This window comes from Lampris incognitus, chromosome 3 (genome assembly GCF_029633865.1).
Source record: "Lampris incognitus isolate fLamInc1 chromosome 3, fLamInc1.hap2, whole genome shotgun sequence".
Lineage (NCBI taxonomy): Eukaryota > Metazoa > Chordata > Actinopteri > Lampriformes > Lampridae > Lampris > Lampris incognitus.
Window position 1 is genome coordinate 62,593,265 of NC_079213.1, and position 16,117 is coordinate 62,609,381.

General features: G+C 53.3%; 1 protein-coding gene across 4 annotated transcripts in view; it reads left to right on the forward strand.

Moving 5' to 3' along the window:
• The first annotated feature begins 1,338 nt into the window (after window positions 1-1,338).
• Window positions 1,339-16,117, forward strand: part of tle2a (TLE family member 2, transcriptional corepressor a) — a 72,644-nt gene continuing 57,865 nt past the window's right edge. For all 4 annotated transcript variants that reach the window (XM_056277998.1, XM_056277999.1, XM_056278000.1 and 1 more), the window contains exon 1: window positions 1,339-1,986. In XM_056277998.1, the coding sequence (XP_056133973.1) occupies window positions 1,963-1,986 (24 nt within the window). In that variant the 5' untranslated portion in view covers window positions 1,339-1,962. The remainder of the gene's footprint in view (window positions 1,987-16,117) is intronic.

The window sequence follows — 16,117 nt, forward strand, 5'->3', positions numbered from 1 at the left end:
CCCTGCTCCACCCCCTCTGCCGATCCGGGGAGAGCTGCAGACTACCACACGCCTCCGCCCATACACGTGGAGTCGCCAGCCGCTTCTTTTCACCTGACGGTGAGGAGTTTCACCAGGGGGACGTAGCGCGTGGGAGGGTCACGCTACCCCCCACCCCCAGTTCCCCCGAACAGGCGCCCCCACCGACCAGAGGAGGCGCTAGTGCAGCAACCAGGACGCATACCCACATCCGGCTTCCCACCCACAGACACGGCCAATTGCGTCTGTAGGGACTCGAACCGGCGATCCCCGTGTTGGTTAGGCAACGGAACAGACCGCCACGCCGCCCGGACGCGCCTCCCTGTGCGTTTTAAAGACCGAATTCCTTGTTTTATTGGGTCGCCGTTCCTGCAGTCGTCAGTGCCGTATGATCACCGTAACCATTAGAAACCGACAGGTTCATCTGAAATTTGCCAAAAATCGATGTGTGTTTTTGTCTTCTTCTCCACATTCGGGGGGGGGGGGGTGAAAGATTCTTTTTCATTATTATTATTTTGAATGCACGAGGCGTTTGTGGGGGGAAAGGGAAAACCGCTGAATTCTGATCCAGCTGCCATGAAGCTCTTTACATTCCCGGTCACCCTCCGCGTGCCCCTAAAGGGTTAACGCTCCTCGCGCAGCAGCAAGTTTTCACCCGCTTGATTGACGTGCGGCGTTCTGCGCTGCGCGTGTCCTCCAATCAGCAAACGAGCCGAGGGCCCACGTGGGCCTCCTGCAATTCCATTGGATAACGCCACCAGTGTTTACCGTGCCGGGGCCGAGCCCCACGTGGAGATTTCATTCAATTATCCAACGATTCCGCCGCCCCCCCCCCTTGTTTCTAATGAGAAACGCTGCACACTTTATAAAATAAAAGTTCCTAAAAGATGCGAAAAACCTAATAGCCCCCCCACCCCACCCCCCTCAACCAAACCCAACACGAATAAACCTAATTAGAGGAGTGCGGAGTTGGAGAGGAACCAACCCAGGTTTCTTTACAAACATCATCAGGCTGTTTGCAGACCGGCATAGTGTAAAAACAAGGGGCTTCTTCTTACTGCCCCCCCCCCCATGTTTCTGGGGTTCTGAAGTAAAAATCAAAACACAGTGAGGAGAACAAATGAGGAACATGCGCGGAACACGCGGGCATCAGGGGCAGAAGTAAGGGGTTACTCTGTCTTATCTGTGCGTTCTGTTGCGATAAAGTAGCTGTGTCACCCCCCCCTCCCCAAACACACACTTCCACCCCCACCTCCCACTTTAAGAAAGTAACTCGTATGCTATGTCCCATAGAGGACGGGGGCGAGGATCAGAGGAGGGGGAGTGTGTGTTGTGTGAAATATAGTGCCGGGGCAGCGGAGCCGAGACAAAAGACGCTGCGGCTGCGTTGAACGAGGTGGTCCGTCCGTCCGTCTCGGGAAGCCACAAGCGAGCGAGCCCACACCACCACCCCCAACACACACACACACACACACACACACACTCACACCCTCTCCGGCCTTTGTACGTTTGACGGCGTAAGAAAAGGACGTGGTGGGACGGATAACAGCGGCGCAGTAAGGCGGCGGGGTAATTGTGTGTGTGTGTGGGGGGGGGAGGTTTTCCTCTCTTTCCGATCTCCTCGGCCGCGGTCGGAAGTGCGGGGGTCGGGGCAGGCTCGGGAACTCATCTCGGGCGCATCTCTCGCCGTAACACGTCGAGCGCGGGGTGGCCGGAGACAGCCCCCAGAACAAAGGAGGCTCCGCGACGAGCCAGCCGAGCCGAGACTAGCTCCCGAAAGCAGGCCAGATGCCTCTCTGGAAGCCCACCGCGTGAGCAGGTCAGCCCGTCCCGTTTTTCCAAGGAAGCCCTTCGCGCGACGAAAGGAGAGGGAGACGGAAACAAAGCGAGAGAGAGGGAGGGGGGGAGGACAGAACACACGCTCGAGTCAAGTCGGCGGCTACAATGTTTCCTCAGAACCGACCACCGGTAAGTAGGCTACTATGTAACACTGGAGCGATTGTTCGCCTCGCCAGCTGGTTTCCTCCGGGACGACCCGACAGAAAGAGTCGGGTTCGCGTCTCTGTGTTTCAAACTGGGCCAAATTCAGCAAGAAGAGCGTCTCGTTAGCGCAACGCAACCCCCCGATAATGTGTTGCATTGTGCGTCTTTGTCACCCATGCTGTTTGTTTCCGGGAAACCCTTTGTGGAAAAATCTGTGACCGTCCCAGCCGCGGGATAGTTACTACACGCACGACCACACGTCATGTGTGCCGTTAGCGCGACGTTCTGGTCCGGTTTTGGTTTTGACTCGGGTCCGGACGTTTGTGACCCACAGCGAATCAGTTGGGATTTATTTCAGCCCTCTCTAAAATAACGTCCAACTTTACACCGAGTCTCTCTCCCCAGCGAGCGTGGACCTCGTGTCCTTGGTGCCCGTCGTCTTCATCGTCGTCGTCATCATCAACAACACCATCGACACACTATGGTGTTGTTGACCCACTTGATGAAGTATCTCTGTTTGTCTGCCCTTTCGGAACAGGGTGAGAGGGGGGGGGTTGAGTCAGCTTGGCTTGTTGACACGTCCTCTCAATGGTCTGCCCTTGCGAAGTGCCACTCATTGTTTTGTTTGTGTGTGTGTGTGCGCGCGCGCGCGCGCGCGTGTTTTATTTCTTGAGCAATCGTATAAAAAATGATGCATGTGTCCGATGGGTAGAATTAAACCACGGCGGTTTTTATCCTTTCTAGAAGGCCGACCACGACTGTCAAGAAACCCACCGCAGGCAGTCCTACAGGGCTTGTGGTTTCAAAACAGCGAAATGTGCGTATCAGGCGTTGGAGTGGGTCCGCCTGGGGTTAGCAGGGGATGTTTTTCCAGTTTGCTGGAGAGCTGTTGAGTTAGACGTAAATGCGTATAAACACCGCCACTCTGGCTATGTGAAGTATCAATTAAGATCTTCTCATTTGAGTAACCCCCCAACCCCCCCCCCCCCCGTCCATCTACATCCCTTTTCTGTGCCGCTGCACACCCCACCCATAAGTGTGCTTTGACATTCATGTCCTATGCATGAAACGAGATTTAAGCACAACTGCATGCATGGCTGGGTGTTTGTCACTCCAGTTAAATGTGCCTGCGTGCTCATGGGCTTAAGGTGTAGGCCCGGGAAGACACACTGCTTCCATTCTTCTGTGGCTTTGGTGTACCTGGCGCTAGCTTAGTTGTAGCGTTAGCTTAATTAGTCATGCCTTATATTCTCTATTCAAATAATCCTGTATACTTTCTTAGACTGACAATGATAAAAGGGATCTCACAGGCTTGCCCCCCCCTCCCCCTCCACACACACACACACACACACACACACACACACACACACACACACACACACACACACACACACACACACACCCGGCCAGCTGTGTATATAGTGCAGCAGCAGCAGGAAGGGGAAGAAGGCAGGGCAGGAGGCAGACCGTGGGTCTGTGGTTTGGGCTCTAAAACCCAATCCCTCTCATCTAGCCTCCCTTTACTGTGTTCCTGTGAGAGCTCCAAACCACATCTAAATGTATGGCCAGACGTCCCGGGGAGAGAGGAGCAGACTGCGGCTGGCCTGGGTGGACCTCTGAGGCCGGCGGCTCTTGTTTTACTCCCGTCCCCTCCTACGCAGCGAGTTTTAAAACGCATCCTTCCCTCGAATAGGCCCCTGTTTGAACGTTTGGAGCCGAGGGCCAATCAGTCTGGCCCCTTGGTATGTCTGCAGATCTTAATGGTGCCATTGATGGGGGTTAGGGTAAAGGATCTGACCTTTTTTTGGGGTGATATGATTGATGAAACATCCCACAACCCTGTTAGACTTAGTAAAGGTCTAACAGGGTTGGAGAATGTTTGATTGTTGTGCTGCTGTTTCGTGTTCAACAGCCCTGGACGAGTGGCTGTGGAGTTTGTGTCTCATCTTAATTTAACCTGTGTGGATTTATTGTGTGTGACGAAGGCTCTTCACCCTGAATTGCTCATGTAAAGTAGGAACTCGGGTGGGTAGCTGCCTGGTCCTCTGCCAGGCTCTGATGACTTTTCTGGACCACACATGGTTTTGTTATAGTAGGCATAGGCGCACAATGGACTAATGGTCTAAAAGTATAACTGACGGGCCAGTTACACCATCAGACGGTCATTATTATTTTATTAAGCGGATAATGCATGCAGAAGGGCTGAATAGTCGTCTACCCCTGCACCCCGGCATCGATTTATCTAAGTACCTGTCCTTTATCTTGCCACAAACACGCCATATTGATATTACAGAAGAAGATTCTGGAAAAGGTCTCCAGCCTTGAACTAACTTGTACCGGGGCTCCAGTCTGGTACCAGATACAATAGGAGAGCTATGCGTTGGATGAATGGCTGCATGTCTGAGATCCGTGGTGTTCCACCAAATTAGGGTCTTGAGCCAGCCCATCTCTTTGGAAGCCCCCCGTCTGGCATGACCGACTACCACCAGACAGGCCAAGGCGACAGGCATAACATGAATGGCTAGAGAGACAGGAAGGCGTGGCTAAGTAGAGGAAGTGTTCTTCACCAGTGTTCTCCCCTGAGCTAAATCTGAAGCTCCACGTGGCGGTCTTGTCAGCCTGTCTTAATGTCAGCCATGGTGACTTTTATACACCGACAGTATGTTGACTGAGTTGAGTGCCTGTTTCCATTGTTGGTGGATATGAAATAAAAATTTGCCATTTTTACGAAATCCTGACAGCCAGTAAGAGAGACTGGTAGCGTGGAGGTCTATTCTGTTGCCTACCAACACGGGGATCGCCGGTTCGATTCCCCGTGTTACCTCCGGCTTGGTCGGGCGTCCCTATAGACACAATTGGCCGTGTCTGCGGGTGGGAAACCAGATGTGGCTATGTGTCCTGGTCGCTGCTCTAGCGTCTCCTCTGGTCGGTCAGGGCGCCGGTTCGGGGGGGAATAGCGTGATCCTCCCATGCGCTACGTCCCCCTGGCGAAACTTCTCACTGTCAGGTGAAAAGAAGCGGCTGACGACTCCACATGTATGGGCGGAGGCATGTGGTAGTCTGCAGTCCTCCCCGGATCGGCAGAGCGGGTGGAGCAGCAACCAGGACGGCTCGAAGAGTGGGGTAATTGGCCAAGTGCAACTGGGGAGAAAAGGGACAGGGGAAGAGAGACTGGTAGTGCCACTAATGGCTAAGCAGTAACCTGCCGGCACCATTATGTCCAACGTGTGTCCACTAGGTGTCTATCTGGTGTGGCATAGAGACTTGACACCTCCGTGACCGCTTAAGGCCTGATCGGTTGGTCAGAAATTGCATTGACGGCCTCAAAGAATTGGTCTTTGACCCGTGGAATGCGAGCAAACCTCAGAAAGGTCACGGTCTCCCTGGCACTGATATTCTCCACTTCGTCCAGAACATCTACCATCTTCTTCTGAACTATTCCCTGGGACGGGGGAGGGGCAAGTTAAGGGGCTACTCAAGAATTGTGGGTAATCGGTTACGATACTTTCTTCTACCTCCTCTCCCACCGCTGTGTAATTATAGGTAGACGTTCACAAATGATCTCCCTCAGTGACTTAGAAAACAGTACTGATCCTAACCTGGTCTGCCTCATAGGACCATCTGTAAACAGACCGCACCCTCAGCAGTGCGCCATTCATCTAAAACGACCAAGGCCGTCATTTTGACAGTTTAATAACTTTGCGCAAACAATAAGATACAGACCTGCCGTTCACTGAATGCTCCTAAAATTGCATATATCTGCATTAAATCGAGTTTTAGATGAATTGCACAAAAAATTATAAGATCTACCTATAACGGCCATGAGCGGTCAAAATGACCGCTCGTAATTTGCGCGTCATCGTGCGCGTCATGTCACTATTTATGACGCGTGTTAGTCGCGTCATTTCCTTCGTGAAGTTCGTTGCTCTGTCCTAGAAACACACTAGCACCCTCCAGTGCAGAGAAATAGTCTAAACTTGATGTGTGATTATGTCCATTACAGACGCACCATGACTACCACCGAGGCGCTGCAGTATTTACAGGTGTTGGACAGCGGCCATTTTAAATTGTTTGAAACATACTATCAAAGTTGTTAAAATGTTAATTTTGGTGTCAATTAGTTTCATAACAGACATACTAACATATGCAATGCATTAATATCTCAATTGGATATTTATCTTGACACAATATAGAGTTTAAAATCCTTGGCGGTCATTTTGACCGCCCATGGTTGTTCTAGTAGTTTTGTTCCGGTCGTTGTTTGGGTCTGTTTCAATATTTATTTTCAGTTCTATTTCCCATTTCATGTTTTATAGGCCTTGTTACGTTTGTTAGTTAGCAATATGTGTTTCCGTTTTGTTTTTCAGGTAATATTTTCACCTTTTCAGTGTTGCTATTCAAGTTCGACCATGTCTGTCTGAAGTTTAAACTGTTTAACGATAGCATTATAGTTGTTAAAATGTTAATTTTGTATCAGGCAGTTTCCTAACAGGCATGCTAACATATGCAATGCAGTAATATCTCGAATTGGGTATTAATCTTGACAGAATATAGAGTTTTAAAACCGGCGGTCATTTTGACCACCCCTGGTCGTTCTCGGTAGGAGTGAAATCCCGGTCGTCCTGGTGTTATGAAACGTGTAGCTGCAGCCAGCTGAAGTGATTGGCCAAAGGGGCGATCACATGTCTGTAACGCCCACTGTCCTGTGCTGTTATGGAGGACTGGGGTAGTATGTATCTTCAGACACCGACTTGACCAACCCTCTCCTGAGAGCGGGGGGTGCTGGATGAAATCCACAACACAAAGCAAAGTGCCTTTAACTCAAGCTATTGTTGTGACGCTTGTGTCACTTGTTGAGCGAGCTGGTGCTCAACACCTCGGGTTTGTACGTTTTAGGTTTTAAATACTTAATAAATATAAAACTGACGTGCCCATCTTCACGTGAGGAATCACTTTTGTTGGTATTGTGGAGTTAGAAAACAACGAGACAGGAGACGTGAGAGTAGACATAGTTGAGGTAGTTTACTAGCTCCAACTTAGCATGTCATACATCTGACAACGACACTGAACTGACAGTGAACCGGAAGCGGAAGTGCATTATCTGACCCCTCGCCTCTTCCCTTAAAGGTACATCATCCTCTTAGGTGAATGTCTCTCGATATATAGATGTGGGTCACCACACAGGCCCCCCCAGAATTCACCTACACAAAACAATGCAAAACAGCAAAAGTGCAAGTCATGAACATAAAAATAGACTCTACAACAGAAAAGTCAATGACATAGTGCAAAGTCACGGGGAAAACAGGTGACGAGTCAGGGGCGGACCCTGCGGCCATAACGGCTGCGCTTCACAGGAGGGGAAACAGATGGGGCTGAAACCTGGGCCATAGGCGGGGCCGAAGCAGGAACAGAGGCAGGTGCCGGGGCAGACCTAGGAGGGCGCCCCCGCTGCGGGGGTAGGGCCAATTGCATTGGCTCCCCAATGTCCAAGTGAGCGGGCTTGAGACGGTCTATAGCGACCCGCTCCGGCCTGCCCCCCCCATGTCCACCACAAAGTTCTTATCCCCCGCCTCCAGGACGCGGAAGGGCCCGTCGTATGGGGGCTGCAGCGGGGACCGATGGCTGTCGTGCCTAATGAAGATGTACCTCGCCGATGGCAGATCCTTGGGGACATAGGACCAGGGGAGGCAGTGTTGAGACATCGGAACGGGAGCGAAGGCACCGGCAGCGCTCCGGGACGCACTGAGGTGAGAGGCGGCCGACCAGGGAGCAGTAGCATCCGGAAGAAACTCCCCCGGAACCCGCAGGGGCTGGCCATACACCAGCTAAGCGGAGGAGGTCTGGAGGTCTTCCTTCGGGGCCGAACGCAGGCCGAGCATGACCCACGGGAGCCGGTCCATCCAGTCGTAGCCAGTGAGGCTTGCCCGCAGAGCGGCTTTCATGTCCCGATGGAACCGCTTCCAAAGTCCGTTGCTCTGCGGGTTGTACGCCGTAGTGCGGTGGGCCTTCACCCCCAGGTGCTCAGGGACCGCCGTCCAGAGCTCCGAGTTAAACTGGGAGCCCCGGTCGCTCGTGATGTCACCAGGCGTGCCGAAACGGGCCACCCAGCAGCCAATGAACGCCCATGCTACCTCCGCTGCCGTCGTGGAGGACAAGGGAATAGCCTCTGGCCACCTGGTGGCCCTGTCCACAATAGTGAGGAGGAACGTATAACAACGGGAGGGGGGCAGGGGACCCACCAGGTCAACATTGACGTGGTCAAACCGCCTCTCTGGAACCACAAACGGCGCCAAAGGGGCCTTGGTATGGCGGTGCACCTTGGCGCGTTGGCACGCCACACACGAGCCAGCCCAGGCTCTAACATCCTTACGGAGCCCAGGCCAAACGAACTTGACACTCACCAGCTTGGTCGAGGCCTCCCCCGGGTGGGAAAGGCCGTGGACGGTGTCGAAAACTTGGCGCCGCCAGGAAGTAGGCACCAGGGGGCGCGGTTGACCGGTGGAGATGTCACAGAGGAGGGTGGTGTTGGCCGCGTCGAACGTCACGTCCTCCAGCCGTAGCGCCGTAGGGGTCGACCGGTAGTCTTGAACGGTCGCGTCCTTGGCTTGGTCCGCTGCCATAGCGGCGTAGTCGAGTCCCAAGTGAACGGCGTTAACAACCGCCCGTGAAAGGCAGTTGGCGACGAAGTTATCCTTGCCCGACACGTGTTGTATGTCCGTGGTAAACTCGGAAACCGCCGCGAGATGGCGCTGCTGACGCCCAGACCACGGTTCTGAGGTTTTGGCCATACAGAACGTCAGCGGTTTGTGGTCCACGAAAGCGGTGAACTGTCGGCCCTCCAATAGGAACCTAAAGTGTGTGGTTGCGAGGAAGAGACCCAGTAGTTCCCTATCAAAGGTGCTGTATTTGCGCTCGCTCTCACGGAGTTGTTTACTGAAGAACGCCAACGGCTGCCAGCCCCCCCCCCCACCCACTGCTCACACACGGCCCCCATGGCGGAGGAGGCATCCGTTGTAAGGGCTATGGGGGCGGCAGGCGACGGGTGAGCTAGCAGCGTAGCGTTGGCCAGCGCGGTCTTGGCGACCACAAAAGCCTCGTCCATCCCCGAAGACCAGTCCAGCTCGTCCTTAGACTTCTTACCCCGCAGGGCCTCATACAGGGGACGCATGATGTGGGCGGCACGGGGCAGGAAACGGTTATAAAAGTTCACCATGCCCAGGAATTCCTGCAGCGACTGTACAGTGCGGGGGCGGGGGAACATGGTGACAGCCTCAACCCTGGCAGGGAGGGGAACGGCCCCCTGTGGAGTGATGTGGTGCCCGAGGAAGGTGATGGACGACTCCCCGAACTGACACTTAGCTGGGTTGATGATGAGGCCGTGTTCGCTGAGCCTGTCGAACAGCTGTCTGAGGTGCGTCATGTGTTCCTCCGCCGACGCGCTGGCCACGAGGATCTCGTCTAAGTACAGAAACAAAAATGGCATGTCGCGGAGCACAGAATCCATAAGGCGTTGAAACGTCTGCGCCGCCCCTTTAAGGCCGAAAGGCATACGTAAGAACTCAAAGAGCCCAAAGGGTGTGATGACAGCCGTTTTTGGGACATCCAGTGGGTGGACCGGCACTTGGTGATACCCCCGCACTAAGTCAATTTTGGAATAGATGGCAGCGTCCGCCAGGTGGGTAGAGAAATCTTGTATGTGCGGTATGGGGTACCGGTCGGGGGTCGTGGCATTGTTTAGGCGACGGTAGTCCCCGCACGGGCGCCAACCCCCGTCGGCCTTAGTAACCATGTGAAGAGGGGAAGCCCACGGGCTGTCAGAACGGCGGACAATGCCGAGGCGCTCCATAGTCGAAAACTCCTCCCTGGCTATTGCGAGCTTGGCCGAGTCGAGGCGTCGGGCCCGGGCGTAAACTGGGGGGCCCACTGTGGTGATATGATGTTCCACGCCGTGCTTGGCCACCGCCGAGGAGAAGGTGGGTGTGGTGAGCTCGGGGAAATTGGCGAGCAGGCGTTGGTATGGATCCCCGGTGGAGAGTGTGTTAGCGAGGCACAGCGCTCCAGCCCCCCCAAGCGTGCAGGGGTATGACGCAAAAGAGACGGCATCAATCACGCGACAGTTTTTAACATCCACCAGCAGGTTGAAAGCACAGAGGAAAACCGCACCTAGGAGCGGGGTGGATACAGCAGCCATCACAAAGTCCCAGCCGAAACGTCGGCCGCCAAAACACACGTCCACATGTCTGATACCGTACGTCCGAATGGACGTGCCGTTGGCGGCGTCCATCTGGGGGCCGTGACTGTCGGTCATCGTGTCCACAGCTTGTGCTGGTAGTATGCTGCGTTGAGCGCCAGAGTCAACCAGCAGCCGTCGGCCCGACAAGGAGTCTCTGATGAACAACAGCTTGCAGTCACGGCCGGCGCCCATAGCCGTTAACGAGCGCCGGCCTTGGCATTTCCCTGAACCCTGTAACTGCAGGGTTTGCGACACTGTTTTGCTTTTGCCCCAAACCTGGCATGGTAATAACAGAGCCCGTCGTCAGGTTGGCGGCGGGCTGTCACCGCAGCCGCGCACCGCGTACACAAGTGGTGGTGGGGCGGTCTGGTGGGGTAGCAGGGCATGCACAAACTGTTGCCGGTTGGCCAGGAAAACCCTGTCTGCTTCAGCAGCCAGAGAACGGTAGTCCTTGGAGGCGGCGAGAGGAGAACTGGCCAGTGCTGTGCGTACAGGTGCGGGGAGCTGCCTCAGAAAAATGTGTGTGAAAAGAAAGGCCGCATCAGGCGATCCCAGCACAGACAGCATTTTTTCCATTAACTCAGACGGTTTGCCGTCGCCGAGGCCATTCAGGGACAGTAAACGGTCTGCCTTCTCCAGCTCCGACAGTTCAAATAGTTTCAGGAGGAATGTCTTTATAGCATCGTACTTGCCAGCAGCTGGCGGAGCTTCCCACAGTGTCATTGCTCGCGCCGTTGTCCATGCGTCTAACGCCGCCACTACGTGGAAGTACTGCGTTGCATCCTGCGTTATCCCTCTCAGCTGGAACTGGGCTTCCACATGTTGAAACCACGGCCGTGGATTATGCTGCCAAAGTCGGGTAGCTTCACAGTAGCGGCGTAAATGCTAGCGTTAGCAATAGCCAGGTTGTTAGCACCGGCGTCGGGAGCGGGTACCGCGGCAGCATTATTCCCGGCGTCGTCGTTGTCAGACATACTTGTATTAGTAGTTCGATCACGTCGGGGTCACCAATGTGGAGTTAGAAAACAACGAGACAGGAGACGTGAGAGTAGACATAGTCGAGGTAGTTTACTAGCTCCAACTTAGCATGTCATACATCTGACAACGACACTGAACTGACTGTGAACCGGAAGCGGAAGTGCATTATCTGACCCCTCGCCTCTTCCCTTAAAGGTACACCGTCCTCTTACGTGAATGTCTCTCGATATATAGATGTGGGTCACCACAGTATAAACAATTTTGTTCTGTAGCGCCCTATGACATTTTATTTTTTCATTCAGATTTTTTATTTTATTTTTTTTACCATTATTTACTGCCATACAGTTTGTGTGATTAACTACAATATCAGAGAAGGCAAAATGACTGTTCCTCTTTTCCCTTTTTTTTGTTTTTAACTTTGTTGTCGTCTGTGATGCTGCTCGCTTTGGCATTTTCCTCCTCAGTCCAACAAACCCACATGTGTGTACTGACGTGTGCATGCCGGGATGTGCACACGTCAGTCACACAGAGACCCAAACCAAAGTGACAGATGGTCCGAGTACAAATGGCTTTGAATTCCTAATATGGCCAAGAACGTCCAGATTCCCCACACGTCCAGGTCCACCTCTGAGTCTTCGTGAGTCCCTTCTGCGTTTTCTACCTGGCGGACATCTTAGGGTTCTGCGCCTGTTTTGTAAATCCAGCCTTTGCAAGTCTCAGAACTGAGGGGCTACCTGGGGGGGGGGGGTTGCAAGGTCACAGAAACTAAGGTGGGCCTGGGGAGGGGCAGTGTGGATGAGAGGGAGCTTGAGGAGAGGCCTCCAGTCCACCATCAATGCTGGTGTGGAACAAAGAACCTCCGGCTCCAGGTCCCAGCATGCTTTTAGCTCTTTATCCCACTGTTGTCCTGCAGAGAGAGCCCAGCTATCGATCAGCAGCCCTGCCTGCTTTGCCCTGCCGATGAATAAGAGAGGGAGGGAGAGAGGAAAGGGAGTGAAAAACAGGAGCGGGAGAAAGGAAAAGAGGCAGGAAGGACCTCAGGTTTACACAAGTTGTTTTGGAGGTGCCTCTCTGAGAAGACAACAAACGGGCTGAGGGGGCTACCTACTAATGGAAGGCACCTCAAGCAATTAAGCCAGCTGACAACTAAACTGTGGCGGCCTGCTAATGTGGGCTGACAGCAGGGAAATTTGAATAACGATGCTTGCAGTGGGAAGGGGTTGGGATTGGGGGGGGGCGTGGGGAGAAAGGAAAGGGAGAGAAAGAAAGATGTGTGGTGTTAATGAAACAGGTGCCCTGGCTGCCCCTCCCTTCTGGGTGAGGGGAATCACTGAGAGATTACCGGTACATTACCCACAGGGCAGAGCCGGAGCCGGTGGCTGATGGGTGTGCATGGTGGTGGTGGTGGTGGTGGTGAGGAGGAGGAGGGGTGTTGTCAATAGACCCATGTTGCACTTCCCTCAGCAAACTGCTTTAAAGATGTAAATCACTGGTTTTTGACAACCCCCCCTTTTTTTCTTCTTTCTCCCAATTGTATCCGGCCAATTACCCCACTCTTCCGAGCCGTCCCGGTCGCTGCTCCACCCCCTCTGCTGATCCGGGGAGGGCTGCAGACTACCACATGCCTCCTCTCCTCCGATATGTGTGGAGTCGCCAGCCGTTTCTTTTCACCTGAGACCGAGGAGTTTCCCCAGGGGGACGTAGCGCGTGGGAGGATCAGGCTATCCCCCCCCCCCCCCGCCACGAACAGGCGCCCCGACCGATCAGAGGAGGCGCTAGTGCAGCGACCGGGAAACATGCCGACACACGGCTTCCCACCCGCAGACACGGCCAGTCGGCTCTGTGCGTAAGTGTAGTCCACTGACTTCCGGTTTCTACTCCAGCGCTCATTTCCTGTTTGTAGGCGCCCGCTATTGACAATGGCGTGTTTTTCGCGATGCCTGCCAGATTTACCGTGGATAAATGCCAACCACATGCACACAACTGTCCACAAACTTTCCCCTGCACCTACCAGCAGACGGGGGGGGGGGGGGGGATATCAAGGATGAAGATACTATCCTCATCCTCGCGGATGTAACTTGATATTTTTCACCCGTTTTCTGGCACACACCAGCAAACAGGGAAGTGGACCGCTGCAGTAGAAACCGGAAGTCAGTGGGCTACAGTTATGCACAGAGCCGATTGCGTCTGTAGGGACGCCCGACCCAGTCGGAGGTAACACGGGGATTCGAACCGGCGATCCCTGTGTTGGTAGGCAACGGAATAGACCGCCACGCCACCCGGACGCCTTTGACAACCATATTAGAATAATTTCTTGCAAGAGGCTTGGGCTTCAAACGGTTTCCTGAAAGATGGACATGTTATTGACCTTTATTGTAAGGGTCGTTGTAGGGATGGGTTTGCGTTGTGTGTCGTGTAGGTACAGAGTGACATAGACCCTGTTTACACTGGGTTTTCAAATGCGTTTTGGACCATCGGATCACAAGTGGACAGCGAGACACATCGCCGTTTACACCTGTGTCTATCATGCGTCTCCAAATGCGTCCTGAGGACCACTTGTGATCAGATCTCTTTACCCCGAAGAAGAAGAAGAAGATTTCCTGTTACGTCCTTATCGGGGACGCATCAGGACACATTAGCGTTTACACTACAAAAGATATGTGGTCACATGCGTCCCAGACCACCTCGGCAAGTGGTTTGAGTAACCGGTTCACAACTTGTATTTAGCGCTGTCCACTTGTGATCCGATCGCCAAACCCCCCCCCCCCCCAAAACCGCATTTTAAAACCAAGTGTAAACGGGGTCAAACAGACGCGCAGGCAGTGAGACAGAGGGTATCCTTCATCTCGCTGCTACCCTGGACTGGGCTTCTCTGTGAGAGAGAGAGGAGAGAATGAGAGACGGACCAAGAGAGAAGTGTGGGTGTTTACTCTAATGATTGAATCTGTGGGTAAGCAGCATAATTAGCATTCTGGCTAATGGGCCAAACTAGACAGCTTGACGGAGGAAGGCAGCGACACAGCATCTTCTCAACAGAAGGACTGAAGGGGAGACGGAGAGAGATGGCGCGCCAATTAACGCAAGTGGAGAATGCCGCTGTGGCTGGAAGGAGGGCAGCAGTTAGAGGGGGTTTAGGGTTAGTGTGAACAGTCCGACTCCCACTCTGAGTGTTACGTTGGCTCACTGCGCGTGGAGCAGTTGGACCATAGCTGGACTTTTCGGCCAAAGTTAGAATCAGCGCACCCCCCCCCCCGCCCAGCATCATTATCGCAAACGGGGGGAAAAGCTGCCTCAAACTCTGGAGAATCTCTTGAGGTGGGGTTTTCTTTTTAATGGCAGATGGGGGGGGTTTTTTTGCCAGAGGACGGAGGGAGCAAGAAGGCGAAAAGGTCACCCGAAGACTAATCTGGTTCTTAACCTCCTCTCTTGCAGTCCTATTAGAGGACACAGAGGAGCGCGCGCGGGCGGGGGCTGAGAAATTCAGAAAAATTAAGTGCGTTTGTATTGATGTTGAAAGGAGTATGCATGGAGGTATAGTGTTTGTGGTAAAACCTGCGGGCGTGCTCGCGACAGCGCGCGTGCGCCGGCGTGCGTTTGTGCGCGTGTGCAGATTTGTACGTTTGCGGGTTCGAACGGGCATGCGTGAGGTCATAGTTGTTGGCTGCGTGTGGTGTAATTAAAGGGAACTCAAATGAAAACAACATTGATTGCGTTCAAGGAGCGGCACATCCCCCCTCCTTCCCCCTCCCCTCTCCTCCCCCCTCCAAACACATCAGCGTTTAGCGAGCAAGTCTTGCGTGTCTGTGCCGCTGTTTAGCGCGCATGCGTCTTAGCGCGTCTCCTTGCAATTTTGTGCGCGTCCGTGCGTGTGCATGCGCCACCGGATATGGCTTTGCGTTACACGTCCTGGTAATGGCAGCCAGGTCTGTGACCAGGTCTGTGACGAGGGAGCCCAGCGCAGCGTGCAGCCCCGCTGGTGCTCCGTTGTGGCCCCCATCTGTCTCTAGCTGGTCTGCACGTGTAAAAAGAAACTTCTGGACTTTTCCTACTCTGCTTTTTAATGGGCCGCTGAAAGGGTGTGGGACCTGAATAAGTCATTACTGTCCCCTTTGATATCTCTCTCTCTCTCTCTCTCTCTCTCTCTCTCTCTCTCTCTCTCTCTCAATCCATCTCTCTCAACCCATCTCTTTCTCACACACTTTTAATGGCAGCACTCACTCCTAAACACCTTGCACATCTCAGAGGTGACAGAAGGACACCCAGAAATGACCCCGAGAGAGACCCTTAATTTTACTGTCCCCCAAGTTGATGTGTCAGACAAATAAGAACCGAATTGGGTATCAGCAGGGTTGGTGATGATGAGGGGCTCATTGGGTCCCGGCGCTTTCGCTGGAAATAACATATTAGTATTTTGATCTAAAAGGTTGAATAATGAGATGCTCTTCTATCATACCCCCTCATCGATGCCTGGCTGGTGGTAGCAGAGTGGTCCCACTTTGGCTACGTGACGTCACTCTGCGTTCGGGCTGCACAATTACTCCGTGTTACTGCGTTTACTCTGTGTTACTCTGCTGTTACTCTGCGTTAATCTGCGTAACTCTACCATTATGCTGCATTACTCTCTCTGTGTTAACTCTGCTGCTCCTCTGCGTAACTCTACAATTATGCTGCATTACTCTGCGTTACACTACAGTTACTCTGCATTACTCTGTGTAACTCTGCAATTGTGCTGCATTACTCTGCATTACATTCTCAGCGTTACTCTACAATTACTCTGCGTTACTGTGTTTACTCTGTTACTCAGCTTTTACTCTGCGTTACGCTAAAATTACTCTGCGTTACTCTCGCTGCTTTACTCTACAATTACTCTGCATTACTGCGTTTACTCTGCGTTACTCTGGTTTT